Source organism: Podarcis tiliguerta (genome assembly GCF_965153285.1).
Source record: "Podarcis tiliguerta genome assembly, chromosome: 17".
In the NCBI taxonomy this organism is placed as follows: Eukaryota; Metazoa; Chordata; class Lepidosauria; order Squamata; family Lacertidae; genus Podarcis; species Podarcis tiliguerta.
The window spans coordinates 24,909,931-24,936,345 of record NC_139550.1 but is presented as its reverse complement, the minus strand read 5'-3'; the positions used below and the strand labels follow the sequence as shown (position 1 = coordinate 24,936,345).

Genomic DNA, 26,415 nt, shown 5'->3' with positions numbered 1-26,415 from the left:
AATATGTCCCCTGTAGTAGATTCATTCTAATTAAGGTAAAAGGTAAAGGGACCCCTGAGTATTAGGTCCAGTCATGGCCGACTCTGGGGTTGCGGCGCTCATCTCGCTTTATTGGCCGAGGGAGCCAGCGTACAGCTTCCGGGTCATGTGGCCAGCATGACTAAGCCGCTTCTGGCGAAGCAGAGCAGCACATGGAAACGCTGTTTACCTTCCCGCCAGAGCGGTACCTATTTATCTACTTGCACTTTGACGTGCTTTCAAACTGCTAGGTTGGCAGGAGCAGGGACAGAGCAATGGGAGCTCACCCCGTCACGGGGATTCGAACCGCCAACCTTCTGGGACTCTGTGGTTTTAACCCACAGCACCACCCGTGTGCCTATTCTAATTAAGCACCCCCTCAGTTCCTTGATCCAAGTCATTTAGAAAGACATTGAGCAACAACGGGTCCAGGACAGAACCCTGTGGCACCTCACTTGTCCCTTTGTTCCAGGATACTGAGAAACAACCAGCACTTTCCTGGGTTCTGTCAGTCAACTAGCTACAAATCCACCCAATAGTTAACTGGTCTAGCCCACATTTTACTAGCTTCTCCACAAGAATATCACGTGGGCCAGGGGGGCTTTTCTTTCTTGTTGGAATTGTCTGCCTTTGTGCCTTCAATATTTCACCTTTAAGAAACTCCCGTCCGTCTTAGACTTCCTTCTCATTGAGTATTTCTGACCATGGGATCTCACCCAGTAAGTAGTTCCTTAGATTTTTTTGAAATCAGTCCTCTTAAAGTCCATAGTGCATGTTCGACTATAGTCAACTTTCTCTTGCCTGTGTATAGTGAAACCCGAGAAGACATGATCACTTCTTCCCAAGCTTCCCAGGACTTTGTCAATCAGTTCCTCCGCTATCCCTTTATACGTCTTGGTATTGTTATGAACATCATGAGCAAGTTTGATGGTATATTTCAGTGTTTGAACAAAGACTATGAGTGGTTCATGACATCTGAGATCTATGGGTATAGGGTGGTATACAGATTTTATAAAAATAAATAAATTGAGTATTTTTTTAAGCTTTTGAGTAGAATAGTATTTGAATAATTAAATTAAAGGATGATTTTGGTATATCTGATACCTTTTAGCTTATCCTTCATTCTCTGTGTGTGTGTGTTTCTTTGTATATATGGATATAGATGTGTGTGTGTGTGTGTGTGTGTGTGTGTGTGTATAATCCAGTGAAATAGGTTTTTAATCTAGGTAGGCTTCCTCTTTAGGTATAGGTAAAGGTACCCCTGCCCGTACGGGCCAGTCTTGACAGACTTTAGGGTTGTGCGCTCATCTCACTCTAGAGGCCAGGAGCCAGCGCTGTCCGCAGACACTTCCGGGTCACGTGGCCAGCGTGACAAAGCTGCTCTGGCGAACTGGCACCAGAGCAGCACACGGAAATGCCGTTTACCTTCCCGCTATACAGCGGTACCTATTTATCTACTTGCAGTTAAGGGTGCTTTCGAACTGCTAGGTGGGCAGGAGCTGGGACCGAACGATGGGAGCTCACCCCGCCACAGGGATTCGAACCGCCGACCATGCGATTGGCAAGTCCTAGGCGCTGAGGTTTTACCCACAGCGCCACCCGCGTCCCTAGGCTTCCTCTTTAGGAACATCCAAAGACATTTTGTATTCTTGTATATGTTTTAATGTTTGGATGTTTTATTATGCTTTTACATTTGTTGGAAGCCACCCAAAGTAGCTAGGGCAACCCTGTCAAATGGACAGGGTACAAGTAATAAAGTTGTTGATGTTGTTGTTTTAAATCCAAGAAATAAGGGATTCCCTTTTGAGGCACACATGCCACTTTCAGAGCTTAAAAAAACACAAGGGGCCTTTTTGATATCATCATCATCATCATTTTAAAGGTGTGCGTGTTCAGTCCACCTTATTTGACTCTACACTATACAAATTAATTCTATTGTTTGTTTTGCAAACAAAGTTTTAGGACCCCCCCCCCCCCACTTTGAGTTCTCATGTTTTCCACAACCAATTAAAAAAAAGAAATAAAGCTGGGGGGAGGGACTATGAAAGATAACACCTGTTTAGCTTGGAGGAATTGGCAAAGGAAGCTGTTTTCCCGACAGGCCAAAAGCGACCATCACAAGGCCCCTTAAAAGGGGGTGAGGGAGAGAGAAATCAGGGTTTCCTTTTTGGTTATTTCATGTGAGCATTGGCAGAAACTCTGACAAGCAGTTCTTCATATTTTATTATGTTCTTGTCTGGCAGAATCTCTGTCAGGCAAAAACCTTGTCAGCGGAAAACCTGTCGTAGGATCAGAGGAGACAAAAACAGGTGTCACACAGGCAGTCAAAACTGAAAAGAAAAAAAGATTAGGCTAAAGAGAAAGAGGCAGACAATTACATTAATGCCATTGCTTTTATCTTATAGATGTGTGTTATTATCTCGGGGTGCTGAGTGCGCAATTGCCTCAAAGAAAAGTAGACAGGAGACAAGGGGAAACTTGATAGTTATTAACTGAAGAGGCAGTGTGTCAAAGCTGGATGAGGTTCAAAGTTTTGCAGAGGGATAAAAAAAAAATGCAGACAGCAAGGATCATATGTGAACAAACTGTGGTTCTGCTTTCGGCTACATAAACCCAGTAGCCATCTAAATTTTTAATCTTGGAATCAGATCATAGAGATAGAAATTAATGAACATTTCGTTGACTGTTTTTAAAATAACCTTTTTTTTATTCTATGTAAATTCAGCTGATTTATGAGCGGGGCTCTTTTTTAGCATGATTAAAACAAATGGCTGGAGCGTGACAGACAACCACTTGTCAGTTTTGCTGCGTTCGCAACTGCCTGGTTTGCACGTAGTACTAAATTGCGACGAGGCCGAGCCACAGCAATCTTCAGACTCCCACCCCCAACTGCAAGGATAAGAGTGGCAGTTTCCACTTCCATTTTAGTTTAACCACAGTTTAGCATGTGGTTCAAACTCCTAAATGGTGATTAATCTTAACTACGATTAGTGAAACCAAGTCAGGTTCATAAATGGTGGCTTCTACTAACCTTGGTTAAGCTTAATCACAGTTTGTCAGGTTCCGACAACATGACCATCTGTGGTTATCTGAAACCTGAGATGAAAGTTTCTGAACTCACTGTGGCCGTGCTGGAGGCAAATTGCACAAACCCAACTAAGGCTTGCCCAAGCTCATTATAATGTTAAACTGAATAATGGTTTAGTATATTATCTTAGCCCAACCCATTGTTTATTTGATTTTTAAAATGTATTTAAATACTTTTACTAAGTACATGGAAGTTGCAAATTAGAAGATTGCATCCTAAATGAATCTGGAAAGGTTAATCTGGACTTACTACTACTACTAATTTATTTATACATACCCCGCCCATCTGACTGGATTTCCCCAACCACTCTGGGCAGCTTCCAACAAAAAGATTAAAAATACATTAAAACATCAGTCATTAAAAACTTCCCTAAACAGAGTCAAGACAAAAATGATTTGTTGTCTTGTGCTAATTCTTCGATTCTGTACATTTTTAGTGACTTTTCTCCACCTTGCAGAAGTTTTAAATTGGTGGAGAGAAAAGAAGATAAATGGAAATACTCAAAGGTTGCAGTTTCGTATTTGCTGTTCCAACTCTTGCAGGATATTCATCTGAAACATTTGAACTCTAGTTCTTTACTGTTTGACCTAAAGGGCTGGTGGGGATAATTCCTTGCTTCTGAGAACTTTTATTTCCTTCTCTAGATAATAGTACATTAACCCATCACTCCCTGCTTAAGGATGGAGGCCATTTAGAAGGGCACAATTAGCAGGTAGCTTAAGCATTTTTTCCAAGGATGGCGGTCATTGAATGTCCATCTCCTGAGTGCTAGAGCTTGCCAAGATTATAGGTTCCTACTTAAACATGACTTGTACCACTTGAAGAGTTTTTGAAATGGAAAGAAATATAAAATGTTCCCTCTTCCATACCCCAGAGCATTAGCCAGAGACATAGCTTCACATTTCAGGAAAGGAAAGAGAATTGGGTTAGCAGAAAGATTATCAGCGAAGGTTAAATGTTTGATCTTGATTGTATTCAAGATTAAACTTGATTAAACAAGATTAAATGAACAGATAACACACCTGCTATATTCTAAAAGTAACCTTTATAATAAGTATAGTGGTCTATCAATACAGGTCATTTCTCCACCCATTCATTTTGAAGCAAAGTCATTTGTAAATTTAGTAGCTAGTCACATTTAACTATTTTTTTAATAGTAACTACTCTGTGTGTAAGAGGGACGTGGGTGGCGCTGTGGGTTAAACCACAGAGCCTAGGGCTTGCCGATCAGAAGGTCGGCGGTTCGAATCCCTGCGATGGGGTGAGCTCCCGTTGCTCGGTCCCTGCTCCTGCCAACCTAGCAGTTCAAAAGCACATCAAAGTGCAAGTAGATAAATAGGTACCACTCCTGCGGGAAGGTAAATGGCGTTTCCATGCGCTGCTCTGGTTCGCCAGAAGCGGTTTAGTCATGCTGGCCACATGACCCGGAAGCTGTACGCCGGCTCCCTCTGCCAATAAAGCGAGATGAGCACCGCAACCCCAGAGTCGGCCACGACTGGACCTAATGGTCAGGGGTCCCTTTACCTTTACCTTTTACTCCGTGTGTAAAGTAAGTGAGCTTAGACATCAGTATAAGTGCTTCTTAGAAGTAATCACATTTAGTTTAAAACCAAAGCCCTCCAGGTTTTGTCATGTATACCTCAATCACTACGTTTTCTTTTATGATACCATCCAACAGTTCTGGTGTCCAGAACCACATCTCTATTAAATGGTAGGATAGTGCATGTGTGTAGTAATTAAACACACATTCAGCTGAGGCACCCTAGACTCCCCCAATGTGGCAGAAGTTGTGGGTCAGTAAGAGGTCTTGCATAGCTACATCTAAGTTTAACTGGCTAAGTAATAGATGAAATAAGAATCTAGCTTTGCACTTTCTGGCACCTGATGAATTGAACAAACCGCTTGCCATTATTTTAATGCACAGTGTGTATTTAATTTCCTTTGAATTGTACTGGGTCTCAAAACCCTAATAAAATATAAATCGAAAAACAGCTCCTTCCCTCTTTCCCCCCTTTCAGTTGGGGGAAAAATGCAATGTAAAAAATCGGTGTGCTACGTAATAACTTAGTGGTCCAACGGTGCCAAGTTAGTTTTGGCGTTGCATATTGAATGCATGTTGTAGACTAATCTGTTAGTTTGAATTTGACTCCAAAGGTCGCCTTTATGGCATGAATCATCATATGTGCAGTTTCTTTACAATCTGTGGGAGCTTGCTCATTATCTTTATCAATATTACTTGGCAGAGGCATGTGTAGGTTACTTTTTCAAAGGGACATTAAAACCCTGTTCCCATTTGTGTGTTCATGCTTTGTGCGAAAGTACCATAAATTGTTTGACTCAATATTTTGACAGTTAATTATAAAGTTAGATTTCAAGAAGTACTGAGTACTCTCAGGGCAGCTTCCTCAGACCGATGCTGATGGACTGCAACTTCCATAATCCCTGACCGGTGGCCATGCTATCTGGCACTGATGGGAGTCGACAACATCTAGAGGGCACTAGGTTGCAGAACGCTGCTTTAAGACTACTTCCATTAGCCATTTCCAAAAGCAGCTTCTCACAATCACCTGTCTTGCGGCAGAAGAAAACAAAACATATGAATCTCCTTTTGTTTTGAGACTATTTTACTACTGCACCCGTGAAAGAATTTGGGTCCAGTGTGTTCTTGGAGCACTAAGCACATAACATCATGAGCTTGACTCAAGAATTCAGACAGGGTTGCAAGAGTCAGTTTCCAATAACTAGAGCTACTTTTGCTGTTAACTCTTTAACTCTTAAAGTTTATCAGGTTTCACAAAGGTGTGAAGCTGCACTGTAGCGCATGGGTGGGCATACCAAGGTCCGGCCCAATAGCTTTCTAAATCCGTCCCACGGATGGTCTGGGAATCAGAGTGTTTTTACATGAGTAGAATGTGTGCTTTTATTTAAAATGCATCTCTGGGTTATTTGTGGGGCATAGGAATTCATTCATATTCCCCCCCCCCAATACAGTCCAGCCACCCACAAGGTCTGAGGGCCAGTGGGCCAGCCCCCTGCTGAAAAAGTTTGCTGACCCCTGGTGTAGAGCAATAATACTGGGAAAGAGCCTTAAGTTCGAATATATGCTCTCTCTTGTTATCATATACAGCTAGCCAGCTTCATCTGGGTCATAATCTTGCTAAACACCTTCATGAGTATCTAGAGATCATGACAGTGAGGCGATGCCATCTGCTGAAAAAGAAGTGTTTTCCTCTCACCTTTAATATTGTGATAGCTACTGAATCAAGTGGGTTTTGGGATTTTTCGGTGTATTTATCAGAAAATCACAAAACCATGCATATGTGTTGATGTACACAGACATTTGTAATCCTGATTTCATACCAAATTTTCTGGCAAGGAATGGAGAAGGAAAATTATGGATGATGGGAAATAGATATCTACAGTTAGCAATCCGGCGGAAGGGGGGGCAGGGGTGGTGCCTCAATTGCATGGCAGTGCAAAATTCAGTGAAACAGAAAATGTGTAAGAATGCATTGTTCCATTCCAGAAAGTTCAGAGGTCAAATGAAACAAGCAGCACACCTTTTTACTGTTGCAAACTGTGCTTTATGGTGACTTCATGCACTCAAGACAATGGTTCCATGTCCTGTGTGAAAGATACAGATTGTCTCTTGGGTATACCAGGCTCAAGCATTAAAAGTGGCTCAGAAACATTTCCAAAGGAAAATATGACACCACTTTTGGCATCTTCCCAGAAAGAAAGAAAAAAAACACACCCTGAAATGAACTGCATTGCATGTGTCTGTCACTTACATCAACATTGTCAAACTGAAAGCTTTAGAATATTGTAAAGTATATTTGTCTGGTGCTCTGTATTGTGTGGTAGCTTACTTTAACCGAAACCATTTTACAAAAACAAATAATACTTTGTAGAATATCAGGTGTAATGGATAGCTTTAGCAAACCCTTCTGGCTTGTTATATTCACTTGAAAATTTAAGCAGCTTGTTCCATTTATTAACACTACACGAAATATTCATTTTTTGTATTGGCGCAAGTATTTTGACTTTGTGCCCCTTTGGAAAATTTTCTGATGCCCTAGAGATTTAATTTATCCTGTTTATTTTGCTTGTATTTGATAAACAAAGGTACAAACTTTGAAAGTGACCCACTTGTGTAGTACTGTGTTTGCAGTTGACATTTTACTCATAAAATGGAAAATAAATTCCTCCAGAGAACAAAGCAAAGGAACAGTTTCGATTTTTGATTTTTTTTGCACCTGGCATCACTGGCTATTGTAATTTGCAGGTTTGTTTGTCTAGTTTTTCTGCGGTGGACATAGATATCAGGTGCCTAGAAAACTTACATTTCTCCATCTTTCCTGGAATGGTGCTAAAATTCTCTGATGTCCTAGAGCAGAGCTTTCCAAAATGTATATCGCGACATATTAGTGTGTCGGCTGCAGTGTGTAGGTTTGTCATGCAAACTCTCCCTGCACTCATCCCAGGGCTGAAAAGGAGTTAGTTTAACCTCCAGTTTGCTAGTAAAACTGAATTGCTGTGTCACGAAATGATGCACGTCCAAAAAGTGTGTCACCAACATAAAAGGTCGGGAAAGCTCTGCCCTAGAGCAAAGGTGGAGAATCGGATCTGAGTAACCAGCCAGATCTTTTATCTCCCCTACTCGTCATGGGCCAGATTGATAGATGGGCAGAACTGCCTGTCTGTCAATCTCCCGACATCACAATGACATTTGGTGATGATCGCCAGGGACTTCAAAGCACAAAGCAGGGCTTGCACAGTGCTTTGAAGTGCTGCTTCAAGTCACTGCCCTGGGGGATTTAGTCACACAGCCAATGATTTGAAGTCACTGCCAGGGTGGATTTGATTTAAATCAAATTGATTTAAATCATGATTTAAATCACAATTTAAATCACTGGTCAGTAAGGCTTGATTTAAATCATTTTTTTAACAGAAGGACTCATTCTTGCTGGTATAAGCTTAATATTTTCAGCCAGATGAAGGTTTCATTTTTGGAATAATAAATTTTCAGGGTAGTTTTTACAGTTATCTCAAAAATTATTGATTTAGTTATACTATTAGAGCTACATAGACAGGTAATTATGAAATTATTGCGAGGTTTAATAAGTTAACTGTTTATATTTGGACAACTTTTCTGCCGTACTTTATTGGAAGGAGGAAAATAATCATTTCCTTAATAACAATTTATTTAACTAAAACAATAACATTATAGCATATGTACCCATGTTTGTTAACTGATGTGGTTAAATGGTTAAAAAAAAACTTAGACTGAGTTTTAGCAAACATTAAAAACTTACAACAAATCCCTATTTCCTGATGAATATCCTTTGGACTATAATGTAACTTAAATAGAAAACTATCTTTAGAAAGATTTTTCCTCCAAAAGCCTTTTATTTTAAAAATCCAATTTAAATTTTTAAAAAATCTATTTAATTTTTATTTTAAAAAATCTGATTTAAATTAAAAAATCTGATTTTTTAAAATAAAAAATCTGCCCATCTCTAGGACCCAAACAGTGTTCTCTGCTATAGTAGCATTTGAGGTACTGAGAAGGCAATGGTCTCTGTCCCTGTCATCTCAGTGGACAATGCTGAGAGAAAGAGAGAGCGGTGCCCCAGCGATGCCGTGCAACAGCCACAAAGTAAATGGATTTGGAATTTGGGGTGGCAATTGCAAGACAATGTAGAATTATTGGGGATCTCCCTCCTGCGAGTATTCTCCACTTTTCATTTACAATGTTGGCCTCATTCCAAATCAGGCATGAATACATTATCCCATCTGTCAGGGGACAGCCATCGGAACGCCGTTGTGATACAGGGAGCCTCTGATGCTTCTAAGGAGCAGTTCCTCTTCCAGCGAGGGGAAAAGCCACACCTCCAGTGGAGAAGAGAGGGAGGGGGCCAGCCAAGCAAGGAGAGGGCTCAAAGATGCTGCTGAGAGCCCAAGCGTCTCACCTAGCTTGGCTGGCCAGGAGAGACGCACGCCACCTCCGTCGCCCAGCTTGTGCAGAGGGGTGAAATGCAAGGAGGGGAGGCAGAGATTTGGGGTGTCTAAGTTCTTACGTTGGGGGAGAAGCCAGAAGGGTCCACTCCCGGGCACTGCAAGTGACTAAGACGGACATGAACCTTGTGTATCTGCATAGTAAATAGTTTGCACAATAAAACCTGTGAAAGACAGGTCGGAGTCCTGGCTGGTTACTCACGAGCAACCACCACCCAGCATTCTGACACCATCATTAATTATACTGCATTCATGGATTTGGTGGTGAGGCTATGCCCTAATGCCACACGGCTACCTCCTGACTTGAATGCTTTGGGGCAGATGGATAAGCCTGGGGTGGATGAGGAGCAGTCAAAAGGGACTACAAATGACCTACATGTCTTATAGGCCAAGGAAAGGAGGGGGCTAGCAAGCTTGGTTTGGAGTAGGGTGTGTTCCAGAGGAATGAGGAGAACAAACTGAAGAATCTGAGAAAGGAAGGAAATGCAGAGAATGAGCAGAAAATAAAAAATTCACAAGACATCACACTGAAAGGTGAGGAATGGCGAGGTTCATAGTCTGTTTTGCTGCAGGAATCAAATATTTAGGATTTCTCTATAATCTGATTCTTTATGGATAGTGGCTGCTTGCACACAACAGCCTTTTCGTGCTGCTGTAGTGCAGTTTTTATATAATTAGTTGGGAGCAGAATTAAAATTGAGATTCCACATAGCATTTGATACGGTTCTGTATTAACTAGCAATGCCCTTCCCTGTAGCATAGAATTGTTCTTTACCGTTCACTCACAAGTAAGGAAAGGTCACTAGCAACATCAAATAAAAGTTTGTTGTTTGCAGGTTTATCCCATTTATTGCCTTCTATTGATTCCAGCTGGATCAATTTGTCCCTGCAATATTGGGTACTTTTGGAGGGTTACCCCCAAATATTTGATTAATCTTTGGGAGTGGGACAAAATCGAAAAATGTTTAGGTGGGATTGGACTTTTCAATACATGCCGGTTGAGGGTTTCTTTTTCTTTTTCTTTCTTTTAAAAAAAGGTTTGTTGACACTTCAGGTGGTGACCTGGCTACCTTTGAAATTTGGGACATGCTCCCAGATTGCACTTGCCTTCAAAGTGGGAAATGTGAATAGCTCCTTTGGAAAAGGCAAGCACAGTTCTCTGTGATTAGACGGCAGATTCATTAATGTGGAGGACTTCATGGCTGGTGCATTGTGGAGTTTCTGCATTGTGGAGTTTGTGGGATAGACAGGCAGCCAAAGACCAGCAGCTTAGCACAGATAGCACATTCAGTGCCATTTCTACTTTTGAGATACCATGTGTTCACTTCTGTGTGAAGAACTAAAGGAACTGGCATCAAACTCTTATGTTGGCCCTGTGGTTTTAGAGTAGATCACAGAATGATCTAACATTTCCCCAGCTTTTTAAGATGAATGGTTCTCATCCCCCCATAAATTGTATATTCTTCATTTATTAGAAGACTTATATACCACTGTTCACTCTATCAGTGCCATCAAAGTGCATAATAAAACCACAACAGAATCTGTTCTGTAGAATCAACATAGTCACGGAAACAAAACACCAGGAAGTGGCGCCTCTTTAACTTACTGCACGAAAGCAAGTTCCTACATAATGTTTGAACCAGCTGTTAGAAATTTCTCCTTAGTCTGCAATCCTAACCACACTTGCCTGAGAGTGACCCCCATTGAATTCAATGGAACTTGCTTCGGAATAGACAGGAATAGGATTACTGCATTTAAAATAGATCATGTGTGTCTCTGTTCTAATCTATTTATTATATTCCTTTACCATAAGGGTGGGTTTCAACAATAAAAATAAAAATAATATGTTTGAAAACAATTTTAAACACTTGCAAGAACTCTCTCTCTCTCTGTCTCTACGTCCCCATATATAAAAACAGTTAAATACAGACTGCATCTCTATTGGAGCTCTCTCATAACCATAGTGGGCTTGAGGTGCCTTTGTCAGTTTCCTTTGAAAAAATGCAAGCCAAGGTTAAGCTGTCAAAGTATATTTCCTAATTCTAAATAGCTCTCTCTGTGTGTAATGCCACACAACAGCAGTTATATCCCTTTTGCTACTCTGTATGTTCGGATGATTGCATACTTCATACTTTGAACAGCTCTAAAATTTCCTTTTCTGAGCGGGATCCAAGATCCTTAACAAATCTTCACCTTTCCCTAAGTCACACCTCAGGCTTGTGGTTATACAACTACAACCTCTTGACTTTAAAGAAAAATAAAATGAAAAATAAGCTCAAGAAAAAGAATAAGCCTAAAGAGGTGCTCAAGGAATTTCCCACAGCACCAAGGCCTTTAAGCATTTTCCATTACCGATTAAGGCAGGCTTCCTCAACTTCAGCCCTCAAGATGTTTTTGGCCTACAACTCCCATGATCCCTTGCAAGCAGGACCAGTGGTCAGGGATGATGGGAATTGTAGTCTCAAAACATCTGGAGGGTCGAGTTTGAGGAAGCCTGGATTAAGGCCTGGTGCATATGTAATGCTTTTGGACAAGCAATTGGGCACATGGTAGACAGCTCAGTCTATCTCCGCCCTCCTACATGAATCTATTCTCCCTTCTGTGGAGTGCCCTAATCTCTCTGTCTTCGTCAGTGCCAACTGTGGTTAATTCTAAGTGGGATTGCTTATGTAAACTGTGTTTGAAACTACTATTGGAAGTGGATTTTCAAACCCTAATCTGATAAGCGTTAATTGTCACTAGTGCAGGTATAATGCTATTCCAGGAGTGGCCAGCATGTACCAGATGTACCAGATTACATCTCCCATCATCCTTGACAATTAGGCAGGCTGGCCCTGGGACTGATAGAAAATTGTAGTCTGTAGTATCTGGAAGGCACAGCATTAGCTAGCAAATTGTGATGAAAGAGAATGGAAATTTGGCTGGGGTGGGAGTGCAAGAACCCACAGCAAACACACACACACCTCACCATACTTGGAAGGCTGGGAATGTTATATCTGAAAGGCTTTTTTCCAACCAGTAGTCAAGTTTACAAATGTGTGCCGTTCTTGCATTGAAATACATCTATATATTGCAGCAATGCCACCATTAGTGATTATATAGAAAATACGTCGCTCTCTCTGGCTGGCTTGTAAATTTGAATTAAAAAAATAATATTTTCGAGTGTATTTGGCAGAATGCCGCCCTTCATACTTCTGCAGTGCAAATGCTTTGCGGAGAGACAGAGGACTTCAATCCCCGAGCTTAACAATCCCTTATCTTTTGCGAACTTTAAATTAATTTTTAAAAACCTATTTATTCAAGGTTGACTAAACTGCTAGAATAGGAAAGATCAGACAAATCAGCAGCAAGAAATGAAGTACGAGGAAACCAGAACTCTTTGACAAAGTGTCCCTCAGGGCAGATGTGCTGAATGAAGCCAGCAGGGAAATGATAAGGGCATTTACGCTGTGGATGGAAGAAAGCAATTTATCAAGAGTACATGAACTCTCCAGTGACCACAAGCAAAGAAGATACCAAACTGCAGGAGGAGGTAGAGGACCCCCTACAACATTATTTTAAAGGCTGACAAAATTCAATTCTGTGTGTGTGTGTGTGTGTAGTACCATAGAGCAAGTTCACTGCATTTTACATAATGAAGCATTAATGAGTCCTCTTTCTTATTAAACGAACTTCAAAGTTGTGATGGAACACTAGTTGTAATGGGGGCCATATGTGCTCTGAAATGGCATTTGTCATGGTTCCCTCCCCTGTCTACTCCAGCAATATTTCCTGTAGAGCTAGATTGTGGCAGGTGGTCATGAAGCAGGATATCAAAGTTTATACATGGTAGTCATTCAGTATAGCAAAGAGCAAGGGTGCCACAAGTATTTCGTTTGTGTGAAGAGTTCAGCCCTATCGATTTTGCTGCGTTAACTGCATGGTAAAATGCCTTGAGTGCTGGTGGATTCCTGCTCTAGGTAAAGAAGAAGGGATGGAGGAGAATTGCACCTTTACAGTATTTATAGCCAAGTGATCCAGTTCGCAGTACTATCCTTCAGATTTTGCTTCCAAAAGAGGTATATGCTTTCTAACAAAACATTGTCCAATTGCATGCATCAAAACTTTGTACCAATATATCAGATTAATGCAGAAACAGTACAGAATGGACCTGCCACCCTGGGATCCTTTTGCAGGAAGGGCAAGACGTAAATTTAACTAATAAGTAAATAACGAATTAGCACATTGAAAAATCAATACAGACCGGGAATGGGTTGATCCCCTCCATTTTTAGTATAGAGATGTTGATATATATTAAAATCCACTGTACTCTGTTTAATACAACAAATACTAGTAATGATAAAATAAAGTAAAATAAAATTAAGGAAAAGGAAAAACAAAAATTGAAGACTTAGTAATTTAAAAGTGAGATAAATGGTCTACGCTCACCCAGGAGGTAAGAACAACTGACGTATTTTCTAGGCTGTTGTGCAAACTTTTGCGACTAATGCTGTAATCTCTGGTTTTCTGTCTTCTAGAAGTAAACTGAACAGTTCAAAACTAGAACTTCTGGGCATTTTTCTAACCCATGGGTTACATAGGTTCCTTCATGGACTGCATATAGGAAATTGTGTTAAGTCTGGTTATTTAGTCCTTATGCTCACATGACAAAAAGTGGGTCTGTCAGAAGGTTAGGCTGCTTTTGGAGTTTATGGAGAAAAGGGGGGGAAGGAAGCAAGAGGGCATGATTTTAGGAAAGTGTTGTTGCATAGGTGTGCAATTGAATTTGCACCTATGCATGACAAAATTGTCTTCCAGGCAACATGGTAAGCTAATTTTTTTTAAGCGATTAAAAGTTCATCCATAGTATTAAATTCTATTACTCGTGACAGTTTCTTAGTGATTGCCACTGTTGTTGAAGTATGTTTCATCTGTTCTTCCTCTTTTAATAATTGAGGTATTGAGCCATAAAAGTGTTTTCAAAGGAGGTCGCAAGAAATTCAGTTTAAAATATACAGTGGAGTTATGTTACCTTTGGGTAACGTAACTTTTGCGTTGCAAACACAGCAAACCCAGAAGTGTATACTTCCAGGTCGCTGCGCACACATTCGCAGAAGTGCTCTATCATGCCATATGCATGCACAGAAGCAGCACCTCATGTTGCGGACTTTTTGGGGTACATAAGGACCCCTGAACAAATTAAGTTCATATCCGGAGGGTCCACTGTATATGTTGTATATGTTGCATACCAGTGTCTAGGAGGGATTTGAAATCCATGAAGCTACCACATCCAAATAATATGTGTTTGTCCACCTTGCCTTCAGGTTCTCTCCCCACTCCTTTTTTTGTTTAGCAATACCTCCCACTGAGGCCTCTGCGTAGAAATTCACACTGTGCTTATGTGCTAGATTCTCCTCAACTCTCTGTCTTCTTCCCTCCTAGCTTTGGACAAGCTTAGCACGCAGCATCTGTACCACCCAACTCAAGTGGAGATTGTACAATCCAATGTAGTGTTTGACATCAGCAGCCTAATGCTCTACGGGACTCAGGCCGTTCCGGTGAGACTGAAGATATTGCTGGACCGACTCTTCAGCGTCTTGAAACAGGAAGAAGTGTTGCACATCCTGCATGGTTTGGGCTGGACACTTCGGGACTACGTTCGAGGTTACATCCTTCAGGTAGGAACCAACCTAGTGCATGGGCGAATGATGACTCCTGAACTAAAAATCGCAACCTCTTAGCATTGCCACTTATTTGCAGTGTAGGATTAATTCATTATGCCATGTGCAGCAGAGATGGGAGGGAAGGGGAAGTTGCTAATGAAAGTTTTGACCAATCTTACTGCTATGGAGGAGTACACAATAACATTCATATTGTATATCTTTACAGCATAGCAGGAATGCTGGGGTGGGAAAGAGCAGATTACCTGTTTATCCATCCCTGTTTGTTTGTACAAAGTTTATACAATATCCACAGCGTATTGAGCATTGATTCTGATTTGGTTTTTGGTGAGGTTATGCAATGTCGAGACAAACAGATGCCACCCCACTCTTTTTCAGTGCATTTTCTCACCACTTTCCTTAGTACAGAAATTCTCTTTCCTTACTCACAGACTTGTTGTACAAGTGTGCCAAATCCACTTTAATTGTGCAACCTGAGTTTGTTGATGTGTGACTGAATCCCACCTGTAAAACAGCAATGGTCCTGAAGCAGCCGATGACTCGCAAATGTTTTCTAGACCCTCAAGGATCTCCATATTCCTATAATAATCAAGGAAGACATGTAGCTCTCATAGACTGAGCTTGAAATAAACATTATTAAAGAATGAGAAAAATGAGAGTTCAAATTAAATTATCTTTAGCTCACATGAATTAGCCCTATTGACTATACACACATACCATGTTCATTAGCTATGATTTAGCATCTCCAAGATTAATACAAATGAATGCCCAAATTGTATTAATTGCATTCCATTAGAATATGTAGGTTTCTTACACCACCCTGACTCATTATAAAATTTCAGTGGGATCAGTGGTGCTGGAAAGGTATTCCTAGTAGTTTGTTCCTAGTAGTATTTGTTCATATGATGGTATGGAAGGCCCTTATACAGGAACCCAGCCAAGGTTTAAAGTCCCACCATTGTTCTCTACGGCCTAAATTGAAAACCACCAGATTTCCACCCCCTAAGTTGTTAACTAGGGCTGCCATACATCCAGATTTTCCTGGGATTTTCACAGGGATTTCAAAGGTGGAATTGACGTCCAGGGGAAATTTCTGAAAGATGGCGCTTTGTCCTGGATCTTAGATGAGTCAATCGAAAAATTGCTCAACAACTTTCAGGGTGTCCTGGTTTTTACTTTTTGAAATATGGCAACCCTGTGTTAACCTTCTTTACAATTAACACATATCAGTATCATTATGCCGTGGATTCCTTTAAATGTCTGTACAGAAATAAGCCCATTGAGTTCAGTGGGGCTTACTTCCAGGTAAGTGTGTATTTGATAGCAGCCTAAAGCAAGTAGTGAAGAGAGAATAATCTCCAGCAAGCCTTCTGTGATTGAAAAAAGGAAAGAAAGAAAGCCTCCTGTGTTTAAACAATCATGTGGAGCTGTCTCAGATGCATTCAGCTGCTGATTGTTCTTTTAAAGGCAGGTGGGGGGGGGGGTGACAACTCCAAATGTTGCAAGGACTGCTGCCAGCTGAACACAGAAGCGACAGCATTCAGCTGGCAGTGTGCACCTTCAGTCACTCTTGCAATGCCATCCAGTGCCTTTTTACTCAGAGGTAAGTCCACATAGTGTGGTTTACTCACTGGTAAAAATGCTTAGTGCTGCAGCCTTGAATACCTTAATGCAAACTTCATTATGACCGGGGTTGGTGGAGGTTTCTGATCTGAACGCATTTCACATTACACAGACTCTTGGGTATTTGTAATACCCATGTTCTGCCCTCCATTGCTACCTGAAGCATACCTGTCTCCACATTATACATCGACAAAGTCTCTTCTCCTTGCTGTGTGCCAACTTCTACTCTCTGGTAAATGTTGCAGGGTGTGTTTGAGTTGCAACCAGATCGGTTGTGAGATTGAACATGCTGCTAAGCATTAGGAAGTTTTGTAAAAAGAAAGCAGCCGCGATCAAGTTTGTATTCAGCTAGACCACTCAGGGTGGATGGAAAACAGAGACCAGCTGGCATTTTGTGTCCATATGTTGGCATTTATATGCTTGTATGCTAGAGTCAAGATGCACCGGCTCCCCGGAGACCCAGAGGAAGACCCACAACTCCAGTGCATGTACATAGTAACATGCTTGAAATGCATTTTTCCAAAAGGCAAAATAAGGACATTTTCCCCTTTGGAACAGGCAGGAGTGCCAACTTGAATAAAACATTGTGGGGGCGCAGGTAAGCCCCAGCCCGCACAATTGATCTCATGACACAGTGTGCACACACCATTTGAATGGGAATGCCCATCAACTTTGGGGCGCACGGCCCCCTCAAATATTTTATTGTGGGGGCCAAAGCCCCCATGGCCCCTAGGAGTTGGCTCCTATGGGAACAGGTGAAAAGGGACTTCCTACCCCATACTACATCCTTTTGATCAGTGGAAGCAGCACATTCATTTGTTGTGTACAAACAATCTTCAATATTTCATGTTGGATTTATACCATAGTAGTTTTGACTTGTTTTGAACTCAGTTCCATCTTTCACACTCCAAGGCAGCATAAGTTATCATTTCCATTGAAATCAGTAGAATATAATCTTATGCATCACGGTGCCAGCTTCGATTGGGGAATGAAGGGCAGTCCGACTCCCCTATGAACCACAAACCCCAAATCCCCAGATTTCATTCGTGGTTTTTTTTTTTTAAAGAAAGGGTAGGTTTCTATAATTTCGAGAACCTGAAATATGAGGCACAATATACAGGTACTGACAAACGAGACTGTTCCCTATTTCAGTGTTTTGTTTTGCCTACCTATTCTGGAAGAAATTTATGTGGATGCCAACAATAGTGAAGACTAAATGTTAGATAGATTCTAATAATCTTTTCCTTTCCTGTTTTCACTCTATCTTCAAGAGCTTTGGACGAACTGAGACTACCATATAAAGCATCGCAAATATATTAGAATAGGATAAGTTGTTAAAATGTTATAAACTTGCTTTTAAGGGTTAAATGATTACGGGTGCTTTAAAATGTAATTTTTAAAAATCCTATGTAAAGATTATCACTGATTTTTCCCTCTTCTCTGAAAATGTGGATATGTGCCTTCACGTACATATGCTTTAGATTGAGGCCTATGCCTTGTGAACACAGATGTACATTTCTCACTTAAACGATGCCATGTGTGCTTATGCACTTAAGTGTAAATTCCTGGGGTCTGAATAATAAAAGGTGAGTAAAAAGGCTAGTATCCTAAGCGGACTAGTTTTCTATGTGGAGCTTAAAATGCATTTATTTTCAAGAGCGAAAATCACTTTAAAAAAACCACAATTTTCAAAGACTAGATTCTGTAACTTCTTCATGATAAATGGGAGGGGGGGGTCGTCACATTGTAGTGAGTAGGTGTTGCAGAAGGAGGCCAATGCCTGCTTTTTAATTACCTGTTGGAATGACTGTATATCTGCAGGACTGATCTGCAGCATAACATGTTGCAGACTGTTAGTTCTGTTGCATCATAAACAGCAAAGACACTTCTCCAGCACTAAAACTTTTTAAGAACGGGTTCCATGCTTTCTCACCAGCACCACCCAGGATCCTTGCTACTGCTCTTTCTCCCATGTTTGGGATCCTTCTTCCCCTGCCCTCCAGCAAGGGGATGGAAGTATTTGGTTTTTGAGATATTTCTGTATTAAATTGCACTATATTGTTTAAGTTGTGGCCAAAAGTTGGCACAGAAACAAACTATAATACAGTGGTACCTCAGGTTAAGTACTTAATTTGTTCCGGAGGTCTGTACTTAACCTGAAACTGTTCTTAACCTGAAGCACCACTTTAGCTAATGGGGCCTCCTGCTGCTGCCGCCGGAGCCCGATTTCTGTTCTCATCCTGAAGCAAAGTTCTTAACCTGAAGCACTATTTCTGGGTTAGTCTGTAACCTGAAGCGTATGTAACCTGAGGCACCACTGTATAACATGACATATGGATATGGTTGTCACCTATAGGTCTTTGATAACTAACTATGATCAGGATTGACAATCAGGTGGTCAGAACCCTGACAATTTACTTTAGGAACATAGGAAGCTTGCTTAAAGCAAGTTAGGCCTTTCCTTTCCTTTCCTTTCCTTTCCTTTCCTTTCCTTTCCTTTCCTTTCCTTTCCTTTCCTTTCCTTTCTTTTTCATTTCACTGTTAATGTGTATCCCGCCTTTCTGTATTACTATACACAAGCCAGTTTGCAGCAACAAAATAGACAACAAAGAACACACACCTTATAATAATCCGATCCAATGCAGAAAGCCATTAGAAGATATAACGTTAAAATGGAATGACCTACAGTGGACCCTCAGGTTACGTACCTGTCAGAGCTGGTTCCTGGTCCCAGCTCACAGAGGATCAACGCTGGCTGGTATTAGTGTACAAAGTCTTTATTGAAATACAGTTTCCATTCCCAAGTCACAGCGCCCCAGCTCTACGTCTAGGCTTTAGACCGGCGAAGCTCCATCTGAGTCTCCGCCCCCTGTACACCAGTTTAAGACTCTAATCTTACTCCACCTCTTCCTTCTTTCCCTTCTCCTCTGGGTCCTGCTACCCCCCGGGGTCTCCTCCTTCCTGGACTCTTCCGACGCAGACGTTGACCCCCCTGACTCCTCCCACTCTCTTCGGCGGGCTTTAGGACTTGGCTCCCTACCCGGGCTGCCCACTCTGCCGCCCTCCTGTACATTTGAACTTGGCGCGCGCGCGCGTTTAACTTTCCTGATGACCGTTTCCTCACTCCCCGACGGAGGTGTGGTCAATCCTGCCTCATGTTCTCCCGCTGGCAGCGCGCCACCTGATCCCGATGCCTGGGACTCCTCCCCCCTACTGCACTCTGGGGGGGACGTGGGCCCGGATTTCCAACTGCTGCTCTCTGAGTCCCCTCTGGCCCCTTCTTCCCGAGGTGTCCCCCTGGGCACTCCCCTTGCCCTGACCATGGGAGCCCCTTTCTGTGAATCCTCCGATTCACTGGAAAGACTCAGAGACCTCGGATTGCTGTCATCGCTGACATTTCCTTCGGACTCCTCCCCTTCGCTCTCCATTTCCTCCCTATCCTGTGCCTCTGCTCCTGAACCCCTGACAGTACCTCTCTGGATACGTAATCTTCGGGTTGCGAAAGTGGCAAACCTGGAAGTATTTTTCCAGGTTTTGCCGCTTGCGCATGCGCAGAAGTGCTCTGCACATTGCACACATGTGCAGAAGTGCTCTATCGCGCTGTGGCATGTGCAGAAGTGGCGCCTCTAGTTATGGATTTTTCAAGGTGTGCAATAACCCCAAGAACGAATTAAATCCGTATCCAGAGGGTCCGCTGTATATCAAATAAAGTAATATTCAACAATCTATTAGAATATAATAGTGCACTATAGAATTAACTCTCAAAACGTCAGCAGATAATAATTAAACAGAAATTCTCTCTTAACAATTACAATAAATAATTATTGAACTAGTATCAATTAAAAAAATAACTGCAGGTCACAATGCATAAACTACCATAATACCTACAAAAACCGTGTAAAAGGATCAAATTGAGAAACAAAGACACATAGCTCATAAAATTATTTTTTTAACATCCCTGAACTCCTCTTCTCCCTTCCCAGCTTCTTCTGCTGTTCTTAAAGTCATGGCCTGGGAGAGGCTAATTGCTCAAGCTAGACTTAGAATCATAGAATTGGAAGGGACCCTGAGACTGGATGGAGCGTGGGGTGTGTGAGGCACTTTCCGTTCTCTTTGCACTTCCTCACTGAGGAAGCTGTCTTCTGCTGAATTATATTGGTATAGCTAGCTCAGTATGGTTTACATTGAGCCTCAGTGGCTCTCCAGGGTTTCAGGTGGGAATCTTTCTCAGATCTACCTGGAGGAATTCCAGGGTTTGAATCTGGGACCTTGTAAAGGCAATGCATGTCCTCCACCACCAACCTGGGACCCTACCCATGTTTCGAGGAGTTTTAAAAAGTTACAGCTGCACTGTGGGATAGATGCACATCTAAGCAGCTCTCACATCTTTACTGTGGAATCCGAAACACCTACAACCTAACTATAAGATAAAGGTAAAGGGACCCCTGACCATTAGGTTCAGTCATGGCTGACTCTGGGGTTGCAGCGCTCATCTCACTTTATTGGCCGAGGGAGCTGGCGTACAGCTTCCAGGTCATGTGGCCAGCATGACTAAGCCGCTTCTGGTGAACCAGAGCAGCACATGGAAACGCCGTTTACCTTCCCATCAGAGTGGTACCTATTTATCTACTTGCAGTTTGACGTGCTTTCGAACTGCTAAGTTGGCAGGAGCAGGGGCCGAGCAACGGGAGCTCACCCCGTCGCAGGGATTCGAACCACCGACCTTCTGATCAGCAAGTCTAGGCTCTGTGGTTTAACCCACAGCGCCACCCGCATCCCTTACAACCTAACTATAGATGATGCTAAATGCGTTTCCAAGCAATCGCATTGGTGGCTTTTGTTTAGTTTATATGTACCCAATTTTCTATAGGGACCTCATTGCACAGGGAGGGGAGGTTTAACCCTTCCTTTCCCAGCCTTGATTTTGGGGGAAATGACTTCCTCCCTCTGCTTCAATGAGCAACAGAAGAAAACTTCCCATTGGCTCCAGTCGGAACCCTTTTCTCCCTTCTCTAACGGCAGTATGGGGGTGATTCCCCTGTATTGTGGAAGGTAGGCTTAAACTTCCCCTTCCTGCACACTGTGATCTCTGGAAAATCCCCCTCCTGCCCTCACTATATTAAATAAACAAACCACAGGTATGATTGCCAATGACACATTTAGCATCTTGTGTAGTTAGGCCCTTATATATACAGGATTGTTAACAGCTACACTGCGAGCCACATAGTTGAATGCTGTAAAGCCCTATAACACGCTATTAGGTTAAAGGTCACTTTATCTGGCTAAAGTTCAATCACACCATAGCCTTCAAGGCTTCGGTGTGATTATTATGCTTGACAACAGTGAACTGAATATTTGCTGGGTTATAGGAGAATAATTATCTAGGCAAGTTAGAACAGCTGTTACGAGTCTTACCAAACATATTGACTTGGTTAGCAGTTGGCTGTAGACTGTGTTGCTGGGCAATGAGATATGGTAAGGAACCTGGGCAAGCATGCCTATTACTTGGTTCCTGTAATTTTATGCATATGTACATAACTTGGGTAGCAGAGTATCACCGGTTGAGGTGTGTTGAACTCTCACAGAATACAGCAAAGCTTTTATTAGCTCATATTTAAACCCATTTGTCCCCTTAATAAATGTAATATATCTCTGCGTGCAATATTGCATCAATATAAACTTTTGTATCCACAATGAAGGTTAATTATTGCTATTAATTGTGCATTTTCATTTTCAATCAACCTAACATTTCTGTCAAAGATAACAACAGTGAAAGCATGAATCAGCTTTGCATAGCAGCAGAGAAAGAGGAGAACAGCACTCTTGGATCTGCCATGGAGCCATCCTGTCTAGAATCTTTTTTCTTAGCCATATGCTGCCTGGAAGTCCACAAACAAGTCATTAAGGCAATATATCCCTCCTGCTGCCGATCTTGCAGACATTCGCATATAATTCCAAGCTAAACCATGGCATAGGCTGAGCATGAATGTGCTGGCTTCCAGCAAGGAGACTGCAGCCACTTTCTCCTCTCGGTCCTCAGTGTGGCACAGCAGTCAAGCCAAGGATCCCAAGATCTTGGTTAGCTCTCTCATGCTGAACACTTATTTGTAGCCAAGGTTTGATCTTGGCTACAGCTTGTGGTTTAGGAGGAAAGAGCATAACTCCAGTCCTGGTGATCCTGGAAGAGACGGCTTAACGTAGATGGGCTGCACATTGAAGTGCAACTGATACCGACAAAGTGTGGTGTCAGCAACAGAGCTGTGTAAACCATGCTGGAGACTGGCACAAGCTCCAGAGCTTTCATTCTGTCATGAGTGCAAAGCTAAGCTATGCGCCCCTCTTTCTGTTTTGATGGTGGAATGCACCTAATAGGCCTCTGTCCAGCTTCCTTTGGGAAGGTGTAAAAGATGAGCCTTAACACAGTGGGGTAGAATTACTGGGGCACAGACACTGAAAGCCTCTCCAAGCGAAGCCACAACCATGTGTGCTTCCTTCATAAAAACCACATTGTAAAGCTGTTTACGTGCCAGGACTGGAGTTCATGGTCTGTATTTATTTTGCAGCAGCTGTTATTAAAAAAAACACAAACCCACAGAACATAACAAGGAGTATTTTATCATACTGCCCTTTGCTATTCTAGTGATCAAGGCCATCAAGGCAAACAGAACATCAGGTTTAATGTAAAAAGGGGTCTATAGGTTGATTTCAAACATTTAAATAAGATCAAGCTTAATACAATTTGCTTAAACATTTGTGGCTTTTATAAAAAAAAAAAATTAAAACCCAAATAAATATTCAGTCATAAAACTTATTTGAAAGGGAGCCTGATTCTACACAAAGTTTCAGAGTGGAGCCCTGCTGTTTTTCTTCAGGGTGAACTTGTCAAATAGCACCCATGGGTGTCAGCAGTGAAGACTTATCTGTTCTCTTGGGCATGCTCAGTAAAGTCATTTATGAGAGTCACTGGTGTCCAGTATGGGCATGCCTAGTTGACTGTCATTTGGCGGATTTGGGTCTACAGTGGTACTTTGGTTTGCATACAGTTTGGATTACAAACACATAAAACCCAGAAGTGTGTGTCCTGGTTTGCAACCTTTTTTTGGATTACAACCCCTCCCCTTTTTTTTGGATTACGAACAAAACATTTTTGGAGGCTCCATTGGGGAAAGCGTGCCTTGGGTTACAACCTGCTTTGGTCTACTAACGGACCTCCGGAACAGATTATGGTTATAAATCAAGATACCACTGTACTCTTTCTGATCTCTAAAATCTCACAGGAACAGCAGACATCATCTAGACCAGGGTTTGTCCACCTGGTCCCTACCATCCATTAGTGGGCATTTCAGGATTCTAGGTGGGCGGTAGGGGGTTCTACAGCACAAGCTGAATCCTCCTTCTATCGAGCACTGGTGGGCGGTAAGGAAATTTTTACCATCAAGAAAGATGCATTAGTGGGCGGTAGGTATAAAAAAAGTTGACTACCCCTGATCTAGACTTTGGTTATATGCTGGCCAACAGGGGCTTTCATGGGACTGCTGTAAGCTCGCTTCTTACATTAATCCCATGGCTCCTTACTTGCCTTTTGCAGCATCTAGGTGGGTGCCTTATGGAAAGTTGCCATCTGGACATACTCTAAAGGAAATATCTCATTCAGTATTATATAGGTGGGAGGTGAAACATAAACATAAAGCCAACACAAACTGCCTTTGTATGGAAGCCCTGCCACGTGAAACTCTTTGCACCTGAATAAGTGAAAGGGTCATGCCATTATCCATTCAACCACGTGTTATTTCTGAACCTTTCAGTGTCACGATCTTTTCCTTTCTTTTTAAAATAAATTTTATTAGTGTTTATAAAGAAAAATACCCAACTTATTCTCAAATATCTTTTTTTAAATCCAACATTAAGCTAAATAAGATAAAAATATAGAGAAAAAGAGAAAGAGAGAGAGAAAGAAAGAGAAAGAAGTAGAAAAGTGCTTAAAAGAGAAAGAAGAAAAGATAAAGTTCAGAAACTAAAGAACTTCTGATTCTTCCTCTGTCCACTTTATATGAACAACAACAACAATTTTATTATTTATACCCTGCCCACCTGGTCTATACTGACTACAAACAGCAATTCAGGGTTTTAGACGGTAGTCTTTATCTGTCCTAACTAGAGATGCTTAGGGCAGGCACAGGCAAACTCGGCCCTCCAGATGTTTTGGGACTACAATTCCCATCATCCTTGACCACTGGTCCTGTTAGCTAGGGATCATGGGAGTTGTAGTCCCAAAACATCTGGAGGGCCAAGTTTGCCTGTGCCTGGCTTAGAGAACATGGGACTTTCTGCGTGCAAAGAGCCATGCTCCTTCCACCAACTGCCTGCTGATTTCAGTGGGACTTACCTGACTATGGGTAAGCTCAAGACTCTAGTTGATTACTAGTTGATTACTAGTTCCTTATCTCCTTGACATCTGATGGGAAGGCATTCCACAGGGCGGGCGCCACCACCGAGAAGGCCCTCTGACTGGTTCCCTGTAACCTCCCTTGTCGCAGGGAGGGAACTGCCAGAAGGCCCTCAGCGCTGGACCTCAGTGTCTGGGCTGAACGATGGGGGTGGAGACACTCCTCCACCCACTCCAATAGATCACCCAACAAAACCACTTTCTATAAGCAAACATTATCTTCCTCAAATCCAAATGTCTTTATTTCTTTTCTTTTTCCATGCAAAAAGTCTATGGGACATTTCCAATCTTCAGTAAATGTCACAATCTTTTCTAATTACTGGAGCGGGCTTGGTTTTTTTTATCTCATTTAGACACTTATGTACCTGAATTTTTGAAATTTAGGGACTAGTTTTCATTTGTGGTATGCTAATGGCACTGTCTTTAGGCAGTCTTGAAATTTTAGGGCCACAGTTAAAAACTGTGAAGGTCCCGAAAGAATCAGACTTTCCGTTTCTCTAGGATACATTGATTTAGTGTTTTTTCTTGAAGTCTAAGACATCTCAAGGGGAGCTGTTTCTCTCGCAGCACTGATCTTTCAATGCACTGCTAGTGCCTGTCCTATGCAATAACAAGGAATAATAGTGAAGTGAGAATGACTCTTATCAGAAGGGGTAAATGTCATTAACACTTATTGTTGCCTTCAAGGAAGTCAGAAGTACAGTGCTGAAGATAGCGAGAAATGGCTTTTAATGCTTAATAAGTTTAAAATTGATATGGACAGATTTTTAAAAATAAAATATATAGTGATGAGAACATAGATTTACCCTCCCATTAAGACATAAGAATGTTTTAGAATGTGTTCTAAAACTTTGTATTTCTGTTTGCTTCACTTATATTTTGTTGTGCAGCGTTCCCAGCATCTGTAAAATTATTCCCAATAATTGCTCATTTGGCTTTGTAAGACACCGGTAACCAATAACTGCAAGTTCTAGGGTTAAAGAGAAGAAAAAAGCAACAAAGATTGCTTTGAATTGAAAAGTTCTGAATCAGAATTTTGGGCATAGCTTTAACATTCTAAAACTACCCATAGCCATTTTTATGGCAGGGAAAAATTGCGTGAGCAGTAGAATCTTAATGTTGTCTCAGCAGGAAATGTGTGGTCCTGCTGTATTCAGCTAAGACCTACTCATAGCAGACCCACTGAAATTAATAAACCTAAGTTAGTCATCTCTGTTAGCTTCCAGTGGGTCTACTCTGAGCAGGACTAGCACTGAATACCACCCTAAGGACAATTTCGCCTGCCCAGCAAGAAATATGTTTTATGCAAGTGGAATATTAAGGCGGCAAAAGTGCAGACTAATGGTGCAGCAATTATGGCCACATCATACAAACTCTGAGAAACTACTTAGGTATTTTGCCAAGGACTGCCACATGTTTGGGAGAGAGGGGTAGAGTGGCGTGCATTTATTTCAATATATGCAGATTGGAAATACCGTATTTTTTGCTCTATAAGACTCACTTTTCCCCTCCTTAAAAATAAAGGGAAATGTGTGTGCGTCTTATGGAGTGAATGCAGGCTG

The 26,415-nt window shown here is 41.7% G+C and overlaps 1 protein-coding gene across 10 annotated transcripts in view; it reads left to right on the top strand.

The window, feature by feature from the left end:
* BNC2 (basonuclin zinc finger protein 2) overlaps positions 1-26,415 on the top strand; it is a 410,695-nt gene that overhangs the window by 276,775 nt on the left and 107,505 nt on the right. For all 10 annotated transcript variants that reach the window (XR_014506279.1, XM_083419583.1, XM_083419588.1 and 7 more), the window contains one exon: positions 14,546-14,781. Coding sequence is in view for 9 of the 10 variants with exons in the window: in XM_083419583.1 (XP_083275709.1) it covers positions 14,546-14,781 (236 nt within the window). In the remaining variant the exon portion in view is untranslated. The remainder of the gene's footprint in view (positions 1-14,545; positions 14,782-26,415) is intronic.